Raw genomic sequence first — 25,394 nt, forward strand, 5'->3', positions numbered from 1 at the left:
CTTGCTTATTTGTAATTATCGAGCACACTCACGCGCAGACCTTTTAGAGCTTCTTTGGTAGGTATCCCGTACAGCCTCTACAGAGCCGTCACTTACCAATGGCCAACCAGAACAGGGGTTGTCCAACAAACTGCCAGTATCCTTCAGGTGGCGCTTCGTTGTACACGCGACGATATTCACAGTGCACTTTGGTCATAGAACACACTGAACTTTCCCGTGTACCGTTCACATCTCGACTGCCGTGGGCCTGTTCTACTACGCAGTTCGTGGTGTTGTGTCTTCATCTGTGTGCACATGCTTGCACATCATACTACGGAAACTGGAAGAGGTTTCCATTTATTTGGTGAACATTTCACATTTATGTTTTCTTTTCTGTTTTGTTTTCCTGTTGCTTACCTGTGACCGGTCAAAAGCGCACCACGATTTTACGGACACACTGTACATTGTTTAAAAAGCTACTTGCCTGCAATAGTGATTGCTTCTGTGATTTTCCTCTAAAGATATAAATATTTTCCTCTCTTTTTTTAAAAATGAAAACAAAAATCTAGTTGATCTTTCATTTTTGTCCAGGACTCCGTGGCCAAGGGGCCGCAAAAAATTTTAAAAATTACTCAAAAACATTTTCATCATAAACGTTTAAAAATATGACATGAGTCACCCCTACCAGTATATAAAACAAGGTCCCGTTTGAACATGTTGAGAGAGGGTCCATCATAGAAGTCTTTGATGGGGTCTCCATGTATTTTCCCTCTCCAGGGCACCCAATGGTCTTAAACCGGCCCTGTTTATTTTCTATGCGGAAAAACGGTGATATAAAGTGTAAATTATTATTTGTTTCAAATTATTGCGTCATTTGAGATTTCAATTTAGCTGAATACATCAATCTTAGCAAAATTATAAGCAGGCTGGGAAATCAGTAACCTTTCAATGGTTGAATTACGAAAAAATGTAAAAGGCTCATGAGTCAACAATATTGGTTTGGGATAATTGTCTGTATTGCCGGTACTCGACGTGTTATCGTCCCCCAATTCCGTTACTCGCGTATGCGAGAAGTGCGTGACTTGTGCCTTTTTGTAGCTACATATACCGCTACTTACGATACAGGGCGGAGGACCCATTAAAAAAAATCACCGTTCAGGCCCCACCGGAAAATTTCCCGGTTTCCCGCCTGGTCACTACGGCCGTGTAAAGAAGTGTTTTAAATATGTCATACTAGATACTGTTTTCAGAGAATTGACGCTTTTGGATACGCGAAGCACAGTTTATAAACACACACTTGATATATTTCCTCCTCAACACCTGTACTTAAAAAATTTAAACCCTCTTTTAATTTTTACAGTGTGTCTTTATTCAGACTCAAAGATTTTGAATAAATAGACATAAGAACAAAAAATCTCGATTGAATTATTCTCGTTTTCTTTTTCTAAATATGTATTTGCAATTATATAGTTGTGATTTTTACTAACTGCAGTTTGTATATGAACAACCTGCTCTGAAAACGGAGTCCATTAGAGAGCGAAAGACGCTTTCTTCGAATGAACTTAGACGAATAATCTCTACATGTTGAGATCATTCACATGGCAACCTTTTGTCAGTACACATATTTCATAGTTTCTATATACTAAAGACACCAATTCATTTACACGTGCTTAAAATATTTACATTTGAGACACCATCGCTTTCAGTTTTAACAGATGCGTCGATACACATGTATGCAAATTATTGGAGTACAATCAGTGTTGCCAATTTAGCGACTTTGTCGCTAGAACTAACGACTTTTGGAAGTGTCTAACGACAAAAATTTTTATTTAGTGCCTAGCGACAAATATAGCGACATTTAAGAATTCAATATTTTGTTCTATATTTATTTTAAAGTTTCCAAAATTTTGCAGTTGGTGATACAAATAATTACTTTTACACACTCTGTTGCGCAACTGCTATGAGCTACTTACTTCGTTGGATTCATCGCTGCTATGAGGATTATGCCTTTCTTCACTGCTGTTCGGAAATCCGGGAATTTCCCGTATCTAACTAGTTGCGTAATAGCTGGTAACCTCTTGCATTGCACAGAGCGTACAGTGACAGTGACATTGGAGAACATTGTGCTTTTCTGGTTCAGTGTAGTGCGTGTGATTTATATATTAATTTAACTGCGGTTGTTCTTAATATAAATTATACAGAAATTTCGTGGGGTGAGTTCGGTGAAGTGTTCCAATACGAAAGCAACATGAATTCCCCAACCCCCCTCCAAAAAAAGATAATCGTAATCTATAAGAGGGAATGGAAAAAGTGATCCAAAATGTTAAGAATTTGCAAACTTTTAATGCTATATTTATTAATTTTGTATTCTTCAAAGCGCATAGTGCAGTGGTTATGTCAAGATGGCTATTTTTTTTAAAGAAAAAATACTCGAGTCTTCCATTGTACATGAAAAATTTTTAAATTATTTTAATTCCTTTGTAAAATTATATAGCGACTGTTTTACCGACTTGGCAGAAGGCGTTTAGCGACTTCTAGCGACTTTAGAGTACTAAACTAGCGACATTTCGCACTGGCGAGTTGGCAACAGTGAGTACAATTTAGTTAGTCTCTTGTATAGCTAATGGCAACTCTGATTGATTATAAGAAATCCTGTTCACGCTTCTAGGTTAGTAGTTCAGGTTGACCCTGTATATTTATATCAATGGCAAATGGAAGTTAATAATATTAAGTGTACTGTACATTTAACGGCCTTTATGCCCCAAAATAAGTCGAGCATTTTAAGGCATACGGTAGCTTAGCATAAGCTAACGTAGGTAGGTTAGTTGAGCTTAGGTTGAATAGTTTCGGTAAGGTTCAATATTGCTGGACCTACACTGCGGCATTTAACGTAATTCATCTACATTTATCCTTTGATTCAGTTTTACTATACGGATCAACAGATTGTACAAGTCCCCCAAAAATTTAGGCAAGTCTTTAATTTGCTCATTTCATGTCGAGAACAACCTAACGAAGCCCTGCGGGGCTTCTAACCTGTTCTTTATCAATATGTTGATTAGGCATATACTGTATAACACTTATTAAATGTTCCCTGAATATTAACCTTGCTTTAGAACTTAACTGATTTTACAGAAATTGTGTCCAAATAATTACCAACCTAATTATACTCTGCTCTTTACTTTTTCCGGGAATCTTTTAGTTTCTCCCCCAATCATGCACATATAAGATTTCCAGTGTTACTTCACAAAATAGGTATAGCTGAGCGAGCAACAACGAACGAAGGGGGTTAGAAAAATCCGCAGGGCTCATTGTTTTCTACCTTAGACAAACACAAAATACCTTATCAAAATTTACACAAAAATAAGGGGTTCGGTTCTCGAGCCATGAAACTAGTTGGGGAGATTCTAAATGCAATCCCCCTTTTATTTTCGTACAAATATACCCGAATTCAGTTTGTCTATTGTTTTGAAGCATATTAACAACTTATTGTTTTATGGTGTGTAAATTTTTATTAGGTCGTGGATACCAAGTACGGAAGATTAACTCCTTTCATTATAGCATTGCGTTGCGGTATTATGGAACATCTTAAAGGTTACACTCTAAGAGTTATATCATTGAAAACTATGTCTGGATAATATAAGCTATTTTTTTCTTTTTTTCCGCGGTGGCTCAGTGGTAGAGCGTTCACCTCTGGTGCATGGGGTCCCGGGTTCAAACCCTGCTCCTCCAAGTGAACTTTGTGGTGGACAAACACCGTGTGCGTGGGTTTTCTCGGGGCTCTCCCGTTTCCTCCCACACTCTTCATTCCACCATTTCATTCATTTCTCATCATCACCGTCTCCTTTAGTCTAGCCGGCATAACCTTGGGACGTAAAACTCAAAGATTTCATTTTTTTTTTTTTTTTTTTTTTTTTTTACCGCGGAATAGAAAAGTAAAACTGCAATAAAATGTAAAATAATATGCAGAATGAAGACAATACATAGTTCCTGTTAATGAAGGTCGCTAAAATATTTTTCGCGTTTAACCAACTGGATATACCGGTACATTATATATCAGCAATATTTTCAATATGTAGAAGCTTTACATTGTATAAAATTCAATCCAAACAAAATATTTGTTGGGCAAAACCTTAAATTCGCATTAGAAAACTACATACATGTGACAGTTTTGCCAACTACTACTTTGGCTTCTTCAGAAATTATCAAGCCTTGATAATGTGTGATGAAGCCAAAGTGTTAATTGGCGAAAGTGTCACACTTATGTAGTTTTTTAATGTGAATATATTGTTTTGCTCAGCAAATAGTTTGTTTGTGTTTAAACACATATCAGTTCATATAAGTCGAAATTTGGTGCAGGTCATTTTCAGGCACGCTTCATTGCAAAATTTAAATGTAAGAGGCAGTACTTAGCATCGAAATGTACGTTTGTAAGACAAATATTTCTGTAGGCGGAAAAATTAAATAGTAAGACAGTTGTATATTGTGTCTACAAGTGTAGAGTTACTAGTGTAAAATCATTACAATCGCTATATGGCAGTCGAAAATTTCATATGGAAAAGGACTCTATTTTGTATGAATTTCTGACAGTAATATTTTTGCATAGTATGCAACAGCTCTGTTTTATTTTACAGTTCTAGCATTACTAGTGTGAAACGTTTAGAAATGTTATACGGATTCTTATGACTGCCAAAACCCATGTTTGTTCTGTATTGTTACGCACATACTCACCGTCACTCATGGACCTGCTCCTTACGAACATACCAAGGCGCCAGCTACCAGCTTCACCCTGCCTTAACTGCGTTAGATGGCATTTGTGTTTTCTAGTGGCCACCTAATGATTCGTGTTTTTTGCATTGTAGTTTTTATGCCATACATTCGGATGCTGTATTTATACACGTATCGTAAAAGAATTGTATTTAATATCAAATATTCTACACTAAAAGAGGTAACCTACTGTCATGTAGACCATCGCAAATCTTTTAAAGAACAATACGAAGGAAATTTCTATAAGGATTATATTTTCCTAATCATTAGTTATGTGCCAAAAATTTCCTGCATGGGAACATTTTACTTTTTCAGATTAGAGTTTAATTTGAAGATTTATATAGGTATGTTGATCATTATGTTAAAAAATAATGTGATGCTGTATTTTGAATTCATTCATAAATATTCCGTAATTTGGTCGTGCACAGTTAGAATAGATTTTACATATTAATAAAGATGAGTACGAAGTATAAAGTGTACGAGACACATTTGTAAGGAACGTAATTTTTGAAGCATTCAGTGTGTGATTAGTAAGGGCGTAAGTTCATGACCTGTAAAATATTAATATATGACCGGTGAAATGACTTAAGATTAAGGAAATTACGAGCTGTAACTTTAATAAATACAATGTACATACCAAATGGTCGGTATCATATCCACGATACCTAAAAGAATGAAGTAGCTTCTTCAACTGAATTAGTTAAGTTCGTTAAATAAAAATGTGAACACTTTAATGAATAAGGCAAATACAGTAGTTTATTCAGCGTTTCCTGCATTTTGGTTTACTATGTAGCATGTGTTTTCATGTATTCACATTACTGAAAACGTACAGAGGAAGTCTTTATTTAGCCACTTCATTACTTTCTCGATTCAGTGATGTATTCTTTCGGTTCCGATGCTTCAGCTGTACATCGGTTAGTAAGACCGCTTTAAAAGAGTGTAGTGTAATAGAGTAGGGCAGAATAGAGCAAAACAGGGATAAGTAGGGTAAAATAGAAATGGGTTAGCTTAAGATTAGGTAAGTTTTGACCTGTTTTTTATAAAATTGTACGGAATCGAAAGAACAAATCACTGAATTAAAGAATCGAAGAAATATGAATGAAATGGCCAAATTAAAGACTTGCCAACGTAGAGAAATAATACTACTATGTAAAGTGTGCAATAATTGTTTAGAATTAATCGAATTTATGTAGAAAAATAGGAATACCAAATGAAGAATATATTTGCAGAAAACTTCAGATTTAGTTCATAAGTACAAAGACAAACATCTGTATTCTCTTGCTTTGCTCCAAAATTCTCATGGTGTAAGAGATGTGCTTACTTCGGTGCAAAGTTCTGAGAATATTTAAAACTTAAAATGATGACATAAAAAGAAAATGAAAAAGTACTGAAACTTACGAAATTACCGAAATTTAGAAAAACTGACAAAGTTTCCAAATCGTATAAAAGCTTATCCTCGGCAAAATACGAAAGATATCCCTAAAATTACCTATTTTGGTGGCAGAACGAAGTGGTATATTACGTATATTTGATGTGCATTCTGGCCGCGATACTAGGAAAAAAGTGACATTTTATGAACCTTCGCTCCCTAGTGATAAGCAATTTAAAATATATTTCTCTGCTATAAGATTAACGTACAGTTGAAATATAACTATTGTTTTTCTACTAAATTATCTATTGTCCCGAAAAGATTTATTCTATTACTGACGTTTAATATTCTAATTGGCAGGCATATGTAACGAATGCAACTAATATCATTCAACGACTACTTACTGTTTCTTAGCATAAATTATCTCCTAATCCCTTTAGTCCAGTCAAATTAGGCTTTAGCCCAGACATTTAAAATAACAAAACGAAACTTGCTGGGATATCTGGTACTAGTTATGTTGTACTTCTGGTAGAAACGCCAAGAATCTGGTAGAAACGCCACCTATGACCTGTTTCCATAAGTCATAGTTAAATCTTTGAATGCGTATAACTTTTCACGTAATAAAGCCAAGACCTTCATGTTTGTGACAAACTGAAGAGAACTAATTGCAAATTTTAGAATAAACTATAGTGGGTAAATCGAAGGTTTCCTTTGAAATATTTCCACATAAACTGCAAAAGTTCACGTTTTTCGAATACTTCTTTTGAAGTTTGTACGTAAATCTCACTGATTACAGACTACTAAAACATATCTTTTGCATAATATTGTAGGCAATTTCATTAGCTTTAAAACGCCACCGATTTTATTTCTCTTTGGCGAAAACTAGGAGAGCAACATGAATTTATGTTGTGGGGCACGCGATCCTTAACGTGTACTGGATGAACATAAAGTCGAATTTTATTTACAGATTCATAGCAAACGGTTAGAAGCATTTTATTTTATTTATTTATTTACTTTCAATAGAGAATAAATTTCCATTTACAGAAGGCTCTTACAATCTGTTACATACATTAAAGGAACAATTACTAGATTAGTAAGTGATAAACATTAAAAAGAAAAAAGATAGTATTAAAAAGAAAAATGAAAATAAAAATACAAAAAAACCACAAAAATGGCAAGAAACATTCTTCTCAGATACACAAAGTTAGATAATAGATATCGCTATAAACAACAGTTAAGGTTTATGCTTCTGAATAATTTCCAGATACACATATTGAAGTACATACCCTACAGGTATGTAGGTTTTATAAGAATACATACACATATAAGTACACGCACATATATTTGCAAGCAAGAAGACATCAATACATAGATAAAGTCCATAATTACACCTATATTTATTTTAACCTGTACTATTATTCAGTAAAAATTTATTTTTGATTAATTTTATAAACACTTGCTGGTTAAGATTAAGGTCAAATTCTTCTACACTTTGTGCTCTATTATTATACAGCTTACACATTCTGACCAATGGTGAATTATTGTATGTATTTGTTTTGGATGTTTTATACCACAACAGATTTCTTGTTCTTAACGTTCTGTCACTGATATTAAATTTAATGTATTGTAAAAATTCACTATTATCAAATATGCCATTTACTATTTTGTGTAGACATATTTCTTGTGCAATGATACATCTAGCAGAAAGTTTAATATAATTAAATTCGCTTAACAAATTAGAGTAAGATATTCTATTTACCAGAGCAGACTGTCCTGTTTCCTTATAATATAAGTACCTTAGGAATCTTTTTTGCATTGCTTCTATCTGATTTTCTTGAGTTTTATATTTAGCTGCCCAGAACACTGACGCATATTCCAATTTTGGCAGTACTAGAGTTTTAAAAAGAGTTCCAATAATATTTACGTTCGTAAACAGTTTAGTGCTTCTGATTACAAACCCCAATTGCTTGAAGGCATCTTGTGTGATCAATGAAATGTGTTTATTAAATGACATTTCGCTGCTAAATATAACTCCCAAGTCCCTATACGTAAATATACACTCCAGACATTGATTTCCTATTGAATATGGCAGAGTTTCAGTTACAGTTCTTTGTTTTGTAAATATCATAAACATACATTTTTTAATGTTAAAATTTAATTTATTTTTTATACTCCATGTATATATGTTATTTAAATCTTGCAGTTTTAATATATCAGAATTCGTTTGTATTTCTTTATACAACTTAACATCATCTGCATACAATATACATTTTGAGTTCTTAACATACCTTGGCAGATCATTTATAAAGAGTAGGAATAATAAGGGCCCCAAGTTTGAGCCTTGTGGTACTCCGGAATTCATATAGCAAAATGATTTTGATTGTTGAAAACTTACATATTGTTTTCTTTGACTCAAGTATGATATAAATAATTTGAGTAACTCTGATCAAAATCCTAAGGTTGAAAGTTTTGTAAGAAGTATGTCATGATTAATCATGTCAAAGGCCTTTGCAAAATCAATATATATTACATCTACACGATTACGATTATGAATAACCTCGTGAACAAATTGAGTAAAATTAAGTAAATTTGTTACTGTTGAGCGACCAGGATAGAATCCATGTTGATTTTCACAAATGTAGCGTTTTATGTGATTGAAAATACGATCATATAATATTTGTTCAAGAAGTTTCACCGGTCCAGAAACTATGGCTATTGTTCGGTAATTTTCTACTTTACTATTATCCCCACTTTTAAAAATTGGTGATACCCTAGTTGTTTTCCAAATATTGGGAAATGTTTGTGTTTTAAGTACTAAGGTTAATAATGTAATCAATGGCTCATGTAAAATTTCTGAACATGCTTTTATCAGATATAGAGGAATTCCGTCCGCTCCACATGCTCTCTTGGGTTTTAATTTTTTAGTAGCTCTTTTATATTCCTCATCTGAGATTTTATTCATTATCAAAGTATTACTTACTTCAATTTGCATTGGGTCAGAACAGTTATATGATGCTACATTTTTATCATATACCGATCGGAAATAATTTGCGAAACCATCAGCTACTTGCTTGTTTGTATCCAATACAGCATCATTCAACGTCACAACATTATTACTAGAATTACTGCTATTTCTTTTACCTTTTATAAAAGACCAAAATGACCTTGTATTTTCTTTAATTCCCTTCTCACTTTCTTTAACATAGTATTCATACGCTTTACGTATCATTTTCTTTGAATCCCTTCTCATTATTTTATACATATCACTATTATATGTAGAGCCTTTCATATGTTTTCTATAATACTTCTTTAATTTTAACATACCGATTATCTCTTTAGTAAACCAACATGGATACTTTTTTACACTGCATTCTCGTTTCTTAGGTACTGTATTAGTAACTATTTCACGCATTATCGTATAAAACGTTTGTGTTGCATCTTCGATGTTGTCAAATTGTCTTAAGATAGTCCAATCTTTATCTCGAATTAATTGACATATTCTTAAAAAATCAGCTTTATGAAAATTGAAAATAAAGTTTACTTCATTTTTTAGCATACGGCCATGATCCCTGAATGGAATAACTATTTCTAGTGCAGGATGATGCAAATCTTCTCTTATAAGTGGTAATTCGCATCTTTGTACGAAAATATCATTTCCAATATTACTAACGACTAAATCTAATGTTCTAGAATTACAATTTTTTATATTATTTAAAGAGAACATATTATGTAAACTTATAAAATTAGCAAAAGATCTACAATACATATCCCCATTCAAAAGATCATAATCCGTACCACTAATTAATGGCATATTAAAGTCACAAGCTACCAAGATATTACTTTCCGTTAAAGAACAATTTTCTTCAACTATTTTATAAAAATATGAATAACGGCTTAAAAGTGAACCAGGCGTAATATATATAGTTACTATATAAAGAGTTTTGCCATATGCATTGACCTTAACACATAAGTTCTCAAGATCATTTTCTATTTTTATATTGGTTGTAACCAAATGATTGTTAACTGCTATAAGTACTCCACCACCTCTTTTGCCTACCCTATCCTTTCTAAATATTTTATAATTACTGTGAAATATTTCAGAATCTATAATGTCACTTTCAAACCAAGTTTCTGTCATAATAATTACATCAAAGTCACACTCTATAGTACTTAAATATAAATCAAGAAGTTTTCGTTCTTAAACCCCTAACATTTTGATAATATATGTTTAATTTACTTATCTTATCCGTATATATGTCTTTAACATATATTCAAAGATTTTCTCAGTTCCATGGCTTACGACAATACTACAACATCTTCCATAGTTTTTAATTGAATTACAGGACCCCCTTGATTTTTTCTAGAAGAATTCGTCCAATATTGTCAACCCATAAATAAGTATAATTCTTTTCCTGTTTCACTTTCCTAGCGTGTCCAAAAATCTTTTTACGATAGGTAGTTAGACTTTGAATAATATAAACTATACCTTCGCTCATATAACCCAATTGATTTATATTCAAGTTGTTTTACTTTTCTCCTCGTAAGGAATTTATCTTTATCTTCCCTTCTTATAAACTTGACAATAATACCTCCAGCTGTTTGATGAGGGAGCTTTTTAAGCCTATGACAGACATCAATTGATTCCCGCTTAATATCTACATCTAATACCCTACCAATATGCTTTACAATTTCATACGTGTCTTCATTCTGCTTTTCCGGTATACCGTATATTTCAATTACATTTCTTCTACCGTATTGTTCAAGTTCTTCTACTTCACTTTGAGTATCTTTTAGTTGTTTTTAAGCTACAAATTTTCATCTTTCAACTGTTCTATTACTTTAGTACACCCACTTATTTTCTCGCATTGCTGTTTGATTGTCACCATGGTTTCATCAAGCTTTTCGTGCGCGAGATCCAAAGATTTCCCTAGCTCTTTTTTCCCTTTCACTATTATTTTTCTTTAATTCCCTGATTTCAGTTTTCAAAGTTTGAAGAAATGAATAGATTTCAGCGAGAGATGGAAACACTGACTCGGATGTATCACTATGCATACTAGAACGCCTTTTCTTTTGACAAACTTGACAAAACCATAACTGTTTTTAATTTTTAAAATATTCAACATCCGTTTCTTTTAAATGAACACATTTAGCGTGCCAGAAGTTAAAGCATATTCCGCACTGAATTTTACTTAATGCTTCTTGCCGAGGGACACGTTTCAGACATTCTCCACAACTCATGTCGAAACTTCGATATCTCGAAAGTGCTCAGAAGATTAAATAGGTTGGCAACACTTGCACGCCGGACTTGGTTTGTTTACATTGAACACAGCTCACTATTTTTATGTATATAGCAGATAATTCTGCCTATATAATAATAGTTAAATGATTAACGTGTTCTCAGTTACTTACTGCACAGTTTCTGGTCTTTTATATAACAGCCAACACCATAATAACTACACAATTTTGTATTTCTGAAGCACTCGATCAAGGTAACTTCTATCTGTCCATTCAGAGTATTGTAGATTTCTTTTACCAAGTACTTGGTTAGAGTGGATGAAGAAGTTACGTACCTGCTATACAAGGTATTTTGAATTTTGTCATTAAGAGTTTCAATACATTTTTTAAATTACCGCTATGAATAACGTACGAAATACTATTGAAAATTAAAATCCTTATATTAACACTTGTACAGCAATACGTAAAGTTAAAGTTAATGAAAACAGTGCTCAGTAATAAAAGGCACTCAAATTGATTATATAAATTAGCATACACAAGGTAATTCTTTAAATATGTAGAAGATTACAGTGCATAGGCTACCACACTTGTTGTTTCACATTTAGTTTGGACACCGAACGTTGTTCTGATGGAGAACTTAACTCATTGCTAACCTCAATGCCATTTTCATTAGCACGTGTTGAATTTATTGTTTGTCTCGACATACTAAAACCATAATCCGCACACTGACCGCACATAGACGCACCGTCTAGTTTATTGATTTTACACGCACAATTTCTTTCAGATGAAATTTTAGTTACACATAATTAGCTTGAGAAGGCTTTCAGGAACGGTCGATTCAAGTTTTGTAACTTGTACAAGTTTGTTGTTCAGTACTATCCAACCCCATTCTGTAGGAGGTAGTTCAACGTGTTTCCACTTTTGCACTTGTAAATAAACACACAAGGAATGCTGGTGTGCTGCACCTGAGGTCGGCACCCAATTCCACCATATTAATAGTGTTTCCGAACGCAATATAAAGATGTATTTTTCTGATGGTACTACATTAGGTTATTGCTTTGCTGCTATCAAGATCGCTACAGTATCACAAATATCAAAACACAACCAAATTCTATGACAGTAATAGCGCAAATAGCACGAACGGGATAGCGCAAATCCAAAATACCTTAGGCTTTTGAAAAAAGTCAAATTTTCTATTCCTTGTGTCTTAGTTCCTATTAATTCAAAATTCGTCATAACATAATCATAGTATTGGAAACTAAAGTACTTTGGACATTGCCTCGTCCACCTTAGTTTTGTTGTTACTGCTTAAGAAACCACCAAATTTTTATCTTTGTGTTATAGTAATGTCCTAAGTTTGCTACATTGAAGTATAAATCCGATATTGTAATTTTTTTTAACATAAATTTGAAATAAGCAACAATGTGGCATAGTGCAATTTGAAAAGCTATATATAGCTTTGTGTTGTGTTGATAATACTGTTACTTTTGTGATATCACAGAGTACGTCAAACAGTATTCCTGTCGAATTTGGATAGTAAAATATTGAGTGTTTTGTAACTATGAGGTCAAAACTGGTATATACATATATATCAGCGGTTCGGGGAAGCAGATTCCCGTACATGCTCCTTTCAATGAAATTGACTTATTAGGTGGAATGGGTTTTCATCCATCCAGAGAGCAGTACGTAGGTAGTTTAATGTGGGAATGTAACAGCACATGCTACAGGAACCTTGCTTGGTATGTGTCATTGCATTGAATGAGCTATGGAATATCGATCTTTCTTTTTCAGTTTACTGGAAAGTTAGAAAATGTGACATGCTAGTGTTTCCCAAGTCGGTCATATATATATATCGAAGAAAGCCTTTCTCGCACTTCCTGTTGCATTTCATTTCTGTTTCACGTGCGAAACGAATACGGCGTAGTTGTCAAGATCCCCTATGTCCAACAGAATGAAAAAAAAAAGTACTTCGTTAGTACTGAAGATGCATGAATTCTAGTTAGAATAATGTAACAACACCGTGATGGATGACCAGATAAACCGTATGGTTGTCCATTGTTGGTGAATATAAGCTCGCTTTAACTTGTAATTTTATAAAACAAATTGTTGAATTGGCAATCAAATAATGCTATAGTTCTGTCCAGAGGATGAAAAGGAACTCCGTCCTGCCAGCATGGTTTGCGTACTCGCGTTCAGTTTCGGTGACCTGAGTTGTTCTTTATTGCTGGCGAATGTGATCCCCAATTATGGTGTAAACCCAAGTCTCATATGTTTCCTGTGATGCAGGGAACGCTGAACTGTAAACAAGCAAATCGATTATCGAAAAAAAAATTGAATATATGTTACACTTTTATTTCTTCTGTAGACATAGTTTTTGCGTCTGTCACGAGGTTTTAAAAGCAAATACTTAAGTATGTATACTTCGAATCCAGTGGAGCTGTAAAGTGTGCAGAAAAATAACGGATTTAAACGTGAAAGGAAGAGAATTTTAATATGTGCAAGTTTACGCTGTTGGGCATTCCATTCTGAGTTCTGCTTTTAAATAAGTGCTTTTACTTTTTATAGTAGCGTGCTCAAGCATCATATTTCAATCCGCTATATTATATGAGGCCTACTAGGAATTGTTAGAATCCAAATTAAGAAAAGTACCCATTAATATTTTAAAATCTTTTAATGTATATCTAGAATATCTACAAAGAAATAAGCAGTTTTAAATTAAGAAAGTAAATTAGTTCGAAAGTAACTCATACTTGGTTTATACGTCTTTTATCGTTGCATCATTAGTCTTAACAGTTTGAATGTAGTGTCTCTTTCAGCACTGATGCTGCAAGTAGCCTCAACAGTCGCTTATCCTTTTTCACCGAAAGACTTTTTGATTCAGGTAGCTAAGTTTTGCCTTTATATGCGTCTTCTTTCGCTCCTTACAATGTTACATAATTGTGATTGATATTTTTGTTAATGCTTTCAGGATTGTTCTTTTTTCTCAAATACTGAGTGCTGAGGTTCTGAAGTCTTTGCAGTTAAGAACTGTAAGTTAACAAAATGTCTTTCGATTGCTTTGATATTGCTTCTGTGAAAGTTGAAATAAAAATAGAAGATGAGACCGTTGAAAGTTACAGTTATGAACAATGCAATAAATACACTAATGACGTTGAAAGTGCGGATTCTGCTTCAGTACCTTCTACATCATACTTAGAATGTAAGGAACAAGAAGGAAATGGAACGGAGGAAGACAATGGCAGTGAACTGTCCCTTTCGAGAGAAACTTTGGAGCCTAATTTTACGTCTGATTTACCCGTAAGTGGCGAAGATCTTCGAAATAATGTCATTGTTTTACATCCAAAATCGAGTGATTTTACACAGACAATGAAAGAGCCAACCAGTAATATGTCCGGCATTATTGAGGATCACGTCGAAGAGAACGTTGAAGAAAGTGATTCTCAAGAAACAGATAGCAGTACTCAGGAACAGAGGTACATTTCCACGTGTTCATTTCTTGCATGTTTTAAATAAATATTTCCTTTCAGCACTTGGAATATTTTATTACATATTTTTTTATTCGTTTGTCTTAAACTAAGCTAATAGAATTGCAAAAAGTTTAATAATCGCAAGAAAAAATCACCCCATTGCTTAAATGTGTAAGATGTAAATGTGTTAAACGTGTAAATGTGTGTATATGCATTCGTGTGGTATATGGAGTTGAGATGATAAGAACGTAACTTTTTATTTCGCTCAGTTGACTCACAAGCTTTATTACAAGAGATAAAATGTAAGTTTGTAACCTTACTGCCACACATGCGAAGATGGAGTGTCGTATCACTATAAGTCTAATTAACGAAGGAGGTACTACTAGTAAATTAGTACTTTTAGTAGTAGTAAGGAGGTACTACCCAAAATTAACTAACTACCACCGATAAGAGCTAATCTCTCGCCATTTCTAGAGCACTACCTAGCACAATTCCTAAGATAGGAAATGAGATATGCCCTTTGCACTATCACTGTAGCCCATTTTCCAGTTATACCAACTTGCTCTGGAAACTTCCCTAGCCAATGGGATTTACTTTTTTCATCTTTGGTGTTGAAGATGAAACATTATCCTTAAAAACATAAATAGATTTCCGACAACTTCAGTTTCATATCAGTAATTACTTTCTCGAACATGTCGCCTTTTTCTGCTTGGAGGTCACTTCACATTTCTTATGAGTCTTCTTGATCACGTGATACTTATTGGGAACTGTGAATTTTGACACGTGATATAAGGCAGGAATTTTAAATTATAAAAAATTAAATTAAAAATTAAAAGGAGACAAATATTAAAAGGAACAATTGTGGGCTTTTATTTCTATACGCGAATGACAAAAATTTCCAGCTTTTTAAATATGGAGTCAGAAACCCTAATTTGATTATGAGAGATTTTGCACCATGCCACGATACTCGATGTTACCATTGTTCACGTATGCTGACTTGGCTATTTCTTGCATTACCCTGCCTCACAGAAAAGTCGATTGAACTTTACTTTTGAAAAGAATGTAATTAAACTTTAACCGTCATTAAGTAAACTTGTTTCTTACCTAACTTCATGGGGAGGAGGAAATATCGTGAAACTTCTATCTGGGTCGGGGTTATGTGGCTGCACATATGCAAGATGGGACAAATCTTTTCCTAATCTCTAGCCAAATATTAACTTGTATTATTTCAAGGACAAGAGGATTCCGCACTAGAGTTTCGAAACATTATGTGTCCTCAGTCACATTCATATACAAATAATTATGAATCAAAATAAAATTTTAATGCACTTCCCAATTTTGGAACTTAACAACGCCTGGTATCTATCTATCTATCTATCTATCTATCTATATATATATATATATATATATATATATATATATATATATATATATCAAACTTCTTAAAAGCGTTTACCATATTAATAATTTTGAATTACATTTTAACTTTTTACCTCTGATATGTTAATGTGAAAGTAACTTGCGAAGCCGTAGAAAAATGTGTGCAACAATTGTAATTCAAATAAATGATAATAAAATGACAGTAAGTAGAGACTAGTAAATTGTCACATTATGTACAGCAAGTTGAAGATGGGGAACACCCACGAGCTTTCAGCAAATTTGGTCTTCGCTAGATTTACGGAACTTCCTGCATATTTTGAAGATTTCTTCCGATTAACAAATGTATATTCAGTATGGGATAACAATAAGTCTACATTTTGTTGCTGAAATGAACTTTCGAATGAATTAGTTGCTTCAAGATCGACTTCGAGTTAAGCGCCCCTTTCAGCACTGAGCAGTAATGCATTGCTAAACTGTTTAGAAGTATTATCTAGACCGTTTTCAGAAACATAGCTCATACTCTTCATTACAGCCCTGATTAAAGTGTAAACGCGAACTATAAAAATCTTATTTAGTAATTCTTTCAACTAGTAGCGATTCTTATAGTTTCAAGGGGGGGCACGGTGGCTCAGTGGTAGAGCGTTCACCTCTGGTGCTTGGGGTCCCGGGTTCGATCCCAGCCTCCGCCAAGTGAACTTTGTGGTGGACAAACACCGTGCTCGTGGGTTTTCTCGGGGTTCTCCCGTTTCCTCCCACTTTCTTCATTCCACCATTTCACTCATCTCTCATCATCACCGTCTCCTTTAGCCTAACCGGCATAACCGTGGGACGTAAAACTCAAAGATTTCTTATAGTTTCAAAGTTTGGCAAACTATTAACTATAAAAGGAGGCATTTCCCGACCCATGCTTGTTAATTTTTTCTTTCATTTCAAGTAAGGGATCGCCCTCACCCCACATAAAGGTTTCCGGCGGAGTTACTTTCCATGCTGCATAAATGTGAGGGATCATTTGCTTTCGAGACTTTTGTAATCGAGGGCATACTTGAGTTTCAATGCACCATGTAAATATTAGCGTGTTTTTAATTAGAAGTTAATAAATAAAATGTAGTATATGAGAAAAGAAGCTAGTTAACTTTTCACAATGGTTTAGTTTTCAGTATTCGTTTCGAATTAGAATTTTTAACTATTAAAACACATCTCTTACTAGAAATACTCAGAATATATTAAGTACCCTTTACTTTATTGGCGTTGGTGCATCAAGCGCGTACATGTGTACAATTTGCGCAAATAAAAAATGGCATAGAAACAGATGTTCAGTGTTTATTATCCAATTTTACTAATTACGCTTACACGTAGCGATTTCTTCCGTTGCTTTGTGGGAACCATTGAGACTGCAGAGACAGGAGTCAGCACAGTAGCACTGACAAATAAGACCCAGAGGTGTGTGTTCACTGTAAAAGTAAAAATCTGACTACAGTACAAACGTGTTCAGATTATTAGACTCACGCTCCAAAAATGCAAAAATGATAGTCCCAATTTCAGAGTTCTAGAATATTTAATATAATGGTTAAACCACAAATATACGGTCCTTCATTTGTTTACTGTACAGTTGAAGTGGTGATATCACCGTTGAACAGCAGATGGTATTAGTGAGGGGGGGGGGGAATTCTGAAAGTGGTTTTTCAGTTGTAGATAGTTATTGTGGTTTCTATCAACAAGTTACAGTCTGAAGTGTTGTGGCTGCTGTCGTAAGAAGTTAACGACATTCAAAGCGTTCAACAGTTCGAATGGGCCAGTTTAAAATAATCGTGACATGTTTCGTGTATCAACCTTTTATTCTGTGTGGTCCTGTATTTGCAGCATAATGGGAAAAGCAAAAGACCTTTCTGCTCGTAAAATGGAAGTTAACAAAATACTTCTGGTGGAAATAAGATATACACGGCGACACATTGCTAGTAAAGTTGGGATAGAACAAAAATCTGAGTAGGATCTCTGTTGAAATGAACAAGAGCCAAAATACGATTTTGAAGTGTGGGAGAAAACCAAAGCTCTTACTAAGAGGTATCAGAAAACTAAAAAAATTGACTCTGGGAAACAGAAGTGCAACTTGTAATACACTTAAGCATAAAAGTGTCTGAGTATGGCGGAGACATTTGGCCTGAAAATATTCGAAGGATTCTTTGTGCCGAGGGAATAAAAGCACATGGCCAAGAAAGAAAATAAAAATTAGATTCTACTCCAATCATGCAAAAAGCGCTTCAAATGGGCACAAAGTCTAGAATATTGGACTGCTGACGATTGGAGAATAGTGTGTTTCAGTGATGAATCATGTATTTTTGTGTCTGATGAATGTTCACAATATGTGCGAAGTTGATCTCGGGGGAATTCAAGTTGGAATGTCTTGAAGTAATAAAGAAGGATGCCTGAAGAACTGCTTGACTGAATTCTAAATGACTGAAGACTGTATGACTGAAGAAGGATGCTTCACGGAGTACAAACAGTGAAGCATCCATCTTCAGTCATGGTCTGGGTGGGATCTCTGTCTTCGGACCTAGAAGACTGTATATAATAGAGAGGAGAATGAAGCATGACCAATACCTGCAAATTTTTCAAGTAGAACTGCTTTCCCAGACTGCACTCTGGTTTGATGACGTACAACTCATCTTTATGCATGATGCAGCCCTATGCAACCGGGCCAAAGCTGTGACAAAATTCTTCCAGGACAACGAAATTAGTGTTCTTCCGTGGCCAGGCACTAGTCCTGATATGAACCGATTGAAAACCTATGGACCTTCATGAAGGAAAGTCTAAAGAAGAAGCATACTACAACCAAACATCAATTGATCAAGGAAATGAACAATTTGTGGTATCATGTTGCTAAATTGAAGGGAAAATATGCTAAACTCGTACATAGGATGCCACAAAGGATAAAAGACTTAATAAAGAATAAGGGACTTCATAAGAAATATTAATCTTTGTGTGAGATAATTTTCTTGTAAGTATTCCATTTCATTTTTTGTTTCCAATTTGGATATGCACACTTCATACTAATTATATTTGAATGTTACGTACGCATTTGTTTTATTGATATTGAAAAGCATATGTCACACCCATTAGAAATTAGGATAGAGTTTCAAACAGTAATTTGGACTAAGTTCGAACGTATTTTCTCACGTAATATTGTAAGAACAGTAAAATATTCAGAAACTGAATATTGAGTCTAATGATTTGAACACGTCTGTAAATAGAGGAATATGGTACTACCCAACTTACATAACATATCAAAAGCCACGTTGTGCACTTTTCCCTTTCCGGCCTACTCTGTTGCGAATCACGATTTCCTTCTTTTTTCCATTTCATGCTTTTTTTGGGAGGGAGATATAATGTAGTTGCACAATTCTCTACCAATTTAAAAGTACCAGAGTTCCATATTCTGTATTAGGATGTAACTAAGCAATCAAACTCATGAGTCATTTGCAAATCAAATCCTGATCGTCGTGTATACTCAGTTGGTGCTTTCCTTAACTAATGTTGCATGATACTGCTCCATTTTCTGTGGTGTCCTCCTTAATATGTCATTTACATGTTTGGCGTCGGCAAGTGATACACATACCTAACATGCAATGACCACGAAGAACTTCCGTCCCTTAACCATCAGTATTACCACCTTGTCTAATTCTTCTGTTCTTACTGTTCTGATTCTTAAAGTGATTTTCTTAATATAACAATTAGTATTTTTTATAACATGTACATTCCTCCTTTTAAAATGATTGCCAATGATGTATATCCGAAGCTTTTCTCTCAGCATTGCTCGCTTTTATGACATGATGCTGGACGTATGGCATATGACGGCCGATTCGATTCCCAATGGGAATTTATGTGAATACAACGTTAAATAGGCTCATCTCCTAGAGCTCCAGTAATGAAAGCAACGCAAAGCCCTATATAGAAATCCATCAGGACAAGTTATTTATCTCGGCGAAAGCGTAAAACCTCGTAACTCATCAAACTAAACTTTTCAGGAGAGCAATGGCGTGGGAGACCCAGGTTCGATTCCCGGCCTGAGGTCATCTGGTTCGGATTCCACGGGAATCACTAGGTCCACGTTTCATATAAGTCTCGCTGCTGAAAGGGACGCTAAACTATAATCAACTTAACTCATTTCCAGAAGAGCAAAATATATATATATATATATATGCTTTTACATTATCTTATATGCGATACGAGGTTTTGAAAATTTGTTTTCCACGTTTTTATTGGGTTTTCCTTTACGAGCTTTTGTACACACACAGATTTAGGTGTGGGGAATTGAATGCAACCAAAATCTATAATTCCATAAAAACTGGAGATGCGAGATTTTCCACTTTCGCCATCGGAACTTTCCTAATAAATGTGTTCAGTACGCTTTGAAATAAAATTTCATGACGTTTACTGGTATAGCATATTTCAGCCCATGGTGTAAAGTCACAAACATAAATAAGTTGATATAAGACCCTTTATTTCTTACGGCTCCAACCTCTACTACTTGTTTATGTTGGTGGCTGTTCATCAATCAACACTTGGTTGAAAAACACAATTAACCAAAGTTCTGAACACATTACTAAAGAAATGATTTTTTATTATCCTATGCCTCTCGATTTCTTAAATAGTATGAATATTTCCTATTAGCAGTTCATACTCAAATTATGTTATTTTTTTAATTTACTGTACAAAAAACAATTTCAATAGTACATTGGGAATTTCTAATATGTAGATAATGTACACTCTTGACCAAATTATTGTCGCATGTCTATAACTATGTTGTTGTAGGAATTTAATTTCATAACAAACTCGCCAGGTATTTCTTCTAATGTTAATATGTGTGTAATCGGGAAAGACATGTACATGGCAAATTTCATATCAAAAGAGCAGTAAATAAGGACAATAAAACGAAAATAAAACTTTCTTGTCCATTTAGCAACATTTTCTTTGGTTCATTCTAATTTCCGTATTTATAATTATTTTCCTATGAAATTTACCACAAATATACATTTTCCGATTATACACATAGTATCAGTATTAAAAGTACCCTGCAAAATCATTATTAAATTATATTCTTACAAGAAGACAGTTGAAGATATGCGACAATCATTTTGGACATAAGTGTATATAATAATAAGAAGAAAAATATGTAAATTAGAAACTGACAGTATAATTAAAAATGAATATTCACAAAATACAGAAGAAATAATTCAGGTTCGAATTGCGTAATGCAAATAAGCATATTCTAAATTTCCTTCTATTATACTTTCTACACGAATTTTAAATGAGCATCACCTATCTTATTTGATTATATGTCAGCGCAACATACCGCTTGAAAAATTATGAAAAACACATTATCCTTTCACAAATTCAATCCACAATTTTTTAATTTTTTTTTTTTTTTAATCTCAACATATAGATGCAAGGCAGACACAGTTATCCACTTCTTCCAAGTTTTTCTATCAAGTTCTGTTTACTTTTTCTCCATTTCCCTTCCCGAAGCTCACTCAAAATTATGAATAATGTTAAAGGGTAGTTCTCATCTCGGGATGCAGAATTAATAGTTGACGAATCTGTAGCAAGGCAGGATATAGGTGAACTTGATATAAAAACAACCTACAATACGACGAAACGAAAATAAAACTTCGCAAGATGAAACGATCAATTTACAAGTATTGAAATAGTGGGAAAAATAAAAAGCCACTAGCAGCAACTGCAAAAATCTTGTCAAATATAATATATCAGCTAAAGAGAAACATCCCACACTGTTTTAATCCCTCAACCACAATACAACTTGCATAGTTTGTGTTTGTTCGCCAGGTTTAAAATTGTGCATTGGCAGCCATTCCCCAAAGAAGAATCAACACTATTTTTAAATTTATTTAAAAATAGATATTTTTCTCAGTTAGGAATATGTTGCTCAACACACTTTAAGTTACACAAGCACACTTTGGAAGTTTGACTCTAATAAAAATCCAACATAACCTAGTTGTATTTGTATAGTACGTAGTATGGTGAGTACGTCTCCCATTTTACAGAATTCCACTCTTGTCATTAAATGGGTACGAAATAAATATTTTGTATTCTAGGTTGTTTTTATTTGGATTATATGCATTATTTGGCAGAACTTAGTAATATAACAGATAATAAAATATCCCCTGCTTGCAGCTTAATCCACAGATATCAAAATTATAACGAGAAAAATCCAATATATAATTGACTAGAAACTTCGTCTACTCTACATGTAAGAATTAATCCAATTACTTTACGTTCCTCTTACAACATATGTCCTGTTGGTTATATTCTTCCTTGAGACATCGAGAACTTTCTTTTCTCTTTTATTGTAATCGATAGAACAATTTATATTTTAAGTAAGCAAAGCGTTTTCTATTTCACAACTTTCCTCGGAATGTTGAAATGATTTTGGTACTACACCAAACAGTGTGTACGGAAACAAACGAATGAAACTAAACTATAAAATAGAAATTTCTGTAGTACGTTGAAATTATCGCGATAGAGTTCTATTGCACATACTATAAACTATTTATTATTTCTAATATTCTGTTCACTTTTCATTTTAGATTGCACGAAAAAGCTTCGTACAAAAAAGGAAATAAACCTTTAAAGAAACGAATATTATACACTAATGCTTATAAACCTCATCTCTGCCAACACTGTGGGAAATCATTTCGTCGGAAACTTGTGTTAAAAAATCATTTGTTGACACATACAGGTGAGAAACCTCATATATGCCAGGTATGTGGAAAGAGATTTAATCAGAGAGCTAATATTTTAAGGCACATGTTAACACATTCACATGAAAAGCCTCATAGTTGTCAGGAGTGTGGAAAGAGATTCAGTTTAAAGACTACTCTAGTTAACCATATGTTTACACATACAAATGAAAAACCTCATGAATGCCTTGAATGTGGCAAGGGATTCAATTCAAAGTCCACTTTACTAAAACATATCTTAATCCATACAGGTGAAAGACCGCATAAATGCCAAGATTGTGGACAAGGGTTTAGGCAAATTTCCACTTTGAGAAAACACATGCTAACACATACAAAAGAGAAACCACATTTTTGTCAAACGTGTGGTAAATCATTTACTGTAAAATTTAGTTTAACAAACCACATGTTAATACATACTGGTGAAAAACCTCACGCCTGTCAAGTGTGTGGAAAAAGGTTCCTGAGAAAATCGTATTTACCGAAACACATGTTGACACATGCAGATAATCGACCTCGTACTTGCCCGGAATGTGGTAAGGAATTTCTTCTTCCATCACATTTATCGAACCATTTGTTAATACATGGAATTAAGAAACCTCCTAAATGTAAGGTATGTGGAAAACCAGTTAGAAAGAGATCGAATTATGTAGGTCAATCTCCAGACGAAGGTGAAGAACTTCATATTTGCTAGAAACCTGGTTTGTTTTTAGCATTTCTTTCAGTCTACTCTTGAGAAACGCAATTATGCAGTCCAACTTGGAATCTGAAACCTACCAGCTCCGAACGGAACTAACAATATAGAGTAGCGCGCAGAGACTACTTATACTAACCATATAGTCAATAGAAGATATGATAAAAATCTAAACATTTCTCCAAATTATTAGATGCTCAGAGCATTTGTATGTCTATCATAATTAATTTCAGAATTACGGAAAAAGATATACGAGAGATTTATTTGCATTATTTTCTAAATTTAGTCTGCTCTTAGCCACGTATTCATTTATGTATGTAAAAACTATCAGGGATGCTAAATACGATGCATTGTAAACTTAAGTTTAACAAACAGCATTTTAAACAGCTGGATAAACTGTTTAACTTAATGTACACAATTCAAACTCTCACTTTTCAAGTACATTATGATTTTTATTGCATTAAAAATTCGAGTTATAATAAAACTAATTCAGTAATGTTTATTTCATATGAAAAAGTTTCGATTATAATCTAATGCAAGTAGCTTCTTGTATACATTTCTTAATGTTGAACTCAGCTGATTGTAGATAATAGCATCCTAGCCCAAGTTTGTTTTTTAGAATATCTTAATTACATTTTGAAATATCTAAAAGCAGATATGAAATGAATCACGTTGATATTGCAATATTTTAATGTTTCTATATATCTGATTCTGCTTTTCTTTAACTACGTCGACAACCATTCCTGATATAAGAACTGTAGTTTTAAGTTTGCTATATTTTTAAATTGTTCGGTAGTGTTTGTCAATTGTTGATTTTATTTTCAGGAAATAAATTTACTTAAGAAAATGAAGTCTTCAACAAAATGAAATGAATGTTAGGACAGAAATATATAATGGTTGATACTAATTAACAGCATTGCTACTCCGTCATTCTTTCACTAGTTTCTTTGGTGTTTATTTCCCTAAATGTAGCTTAAGCTTATCGCAAACAATTTAGGAAATAATTAGATAAGAGTTCCCAATATTCATGTTAGAATGGGAAGATATTGTTTCATATTTGTAAGGTTTATATTGCAATTCCGCCTCATTTCTCGAATTATATAGAGGTTTTTTTATGACTTTTCTAATATTTTATTTCTTGTGTAGAGTTACTAACTAGCTTACTTATATAGAAGCTACGGATTCTTCTTTTATGTTGTCAGGTTACATTCATAATTTTTTAAAATCATTTCAACTTGTGGATTACGTATTCCTTTCTACTTAATTTTAAGTGAGTATGTATATACATATACTGTATATATATTTCAAATATAAAATCAAGGATATAACCTAGTGCACTAGAAATCAATTTAATTTTGTTATTTACATTAGAATAATTTAATTTTCGTTCTTAAAGATGGTGTTTTTTTTTCAATTCAAGTTGCATTTTGTAATGAGAGATGTTGAGAGTTCCGTAATGATTTACTAAATTTTCTTCCAGTTTGATATGAGTGGTTTGAATACTAACTTCCAAGACCAAACCTAACAATGTATTTTAGTTTTGATTAATAAGTGTATATAATCTGATAAGAAAAGTTTTAGTTATTCTTGTAATTTGCTTAACCAACGTTGGAAGATTCGGAACACAAGCAGTCATTACTTATCTCATATTTTAACGTTTACTACCCTCTACGATACATAAAGATAGTGTCATTTTATGAATACGATGCACAAGTTTACACAATTGTTGTACCGATCAATTAGTAAATGTTCAA

General features: G+C 33.6%; 1 protein-coding gene across 4 annotated transcripts; it reads left to right on the forward strand.

The window, feature by feature from the left end:
• Nucleotides 1-2,590: 2,590 nt before the first annotated feature.
• Nucleotides 2,591-25,125, forward strand: LOC145671394 (uncharacterized). 4 transcript variants are annotated; one of them, XM_081740510.1, is made up of 3 exons: nt 2,591-2,647; nt 14,316-14,820; nt 22,797-25,125. In XM_081740510.1, the coding sequence occupies exons 2-3, from the start codon at nt 14,390-14,392 to the stop codon at nt 23,638-23,640; spliced, it is 1,275 nt and encodes a 424-aa protein (XP_081596636.1). In that variant the 5' UTR covers nt 2,591-2,647; nt 14,316-14,389; the 3' UTR covers nt 23,641-25,125. The 4 variants fall into 4 exon arrangements, with proteins under 4 accessions (XP_081596636.1, XP_081596637.1, XP_081596638.1 ...); XM_081740511.1 differs by lacking the exon at nt 2,591-2,647 and adding an exon at nt 2,661-2,795; XM_081740512.1 differs by lacking the exon at nt 2,591-2,647 and adding an exon at nt 2,697-2,799.
• The last annotated feature ends 269 nt before the right edge of the window (nt 25,126-25,394 follow it).

This window comes from Thermobia domestica, chromosome 15, assembly GCF_964235325.1.
Source record: "Thermobia domestica chromosome 15, izTheDome1.hap1.1, whole genome shotgun sequence".
Classification (NCBI taxonomy): domain Eukaryota; kingdom Metazoa; phylum Arthropoda; class Insecta; order Zygentoma; family Lepismatidae; genus Thermobia; species Thermobia domestica.

Coding starts and splice junctions, on each gene's coding strand:
- LOC145671394 (XM_081740510.1), top strand. CDS start 14,390: ATGTCTTTCGATTGCTTTGATATTGCTTCTGTGAAAGTTGAAATAAAA. Junction 14,821..22,796: donor AGCAGTACTCAGGAACAGAG/GTACATTTCCAC, acceptor TTTTCATTTTAG/ATTGCACGAAAAAGCTTCGT.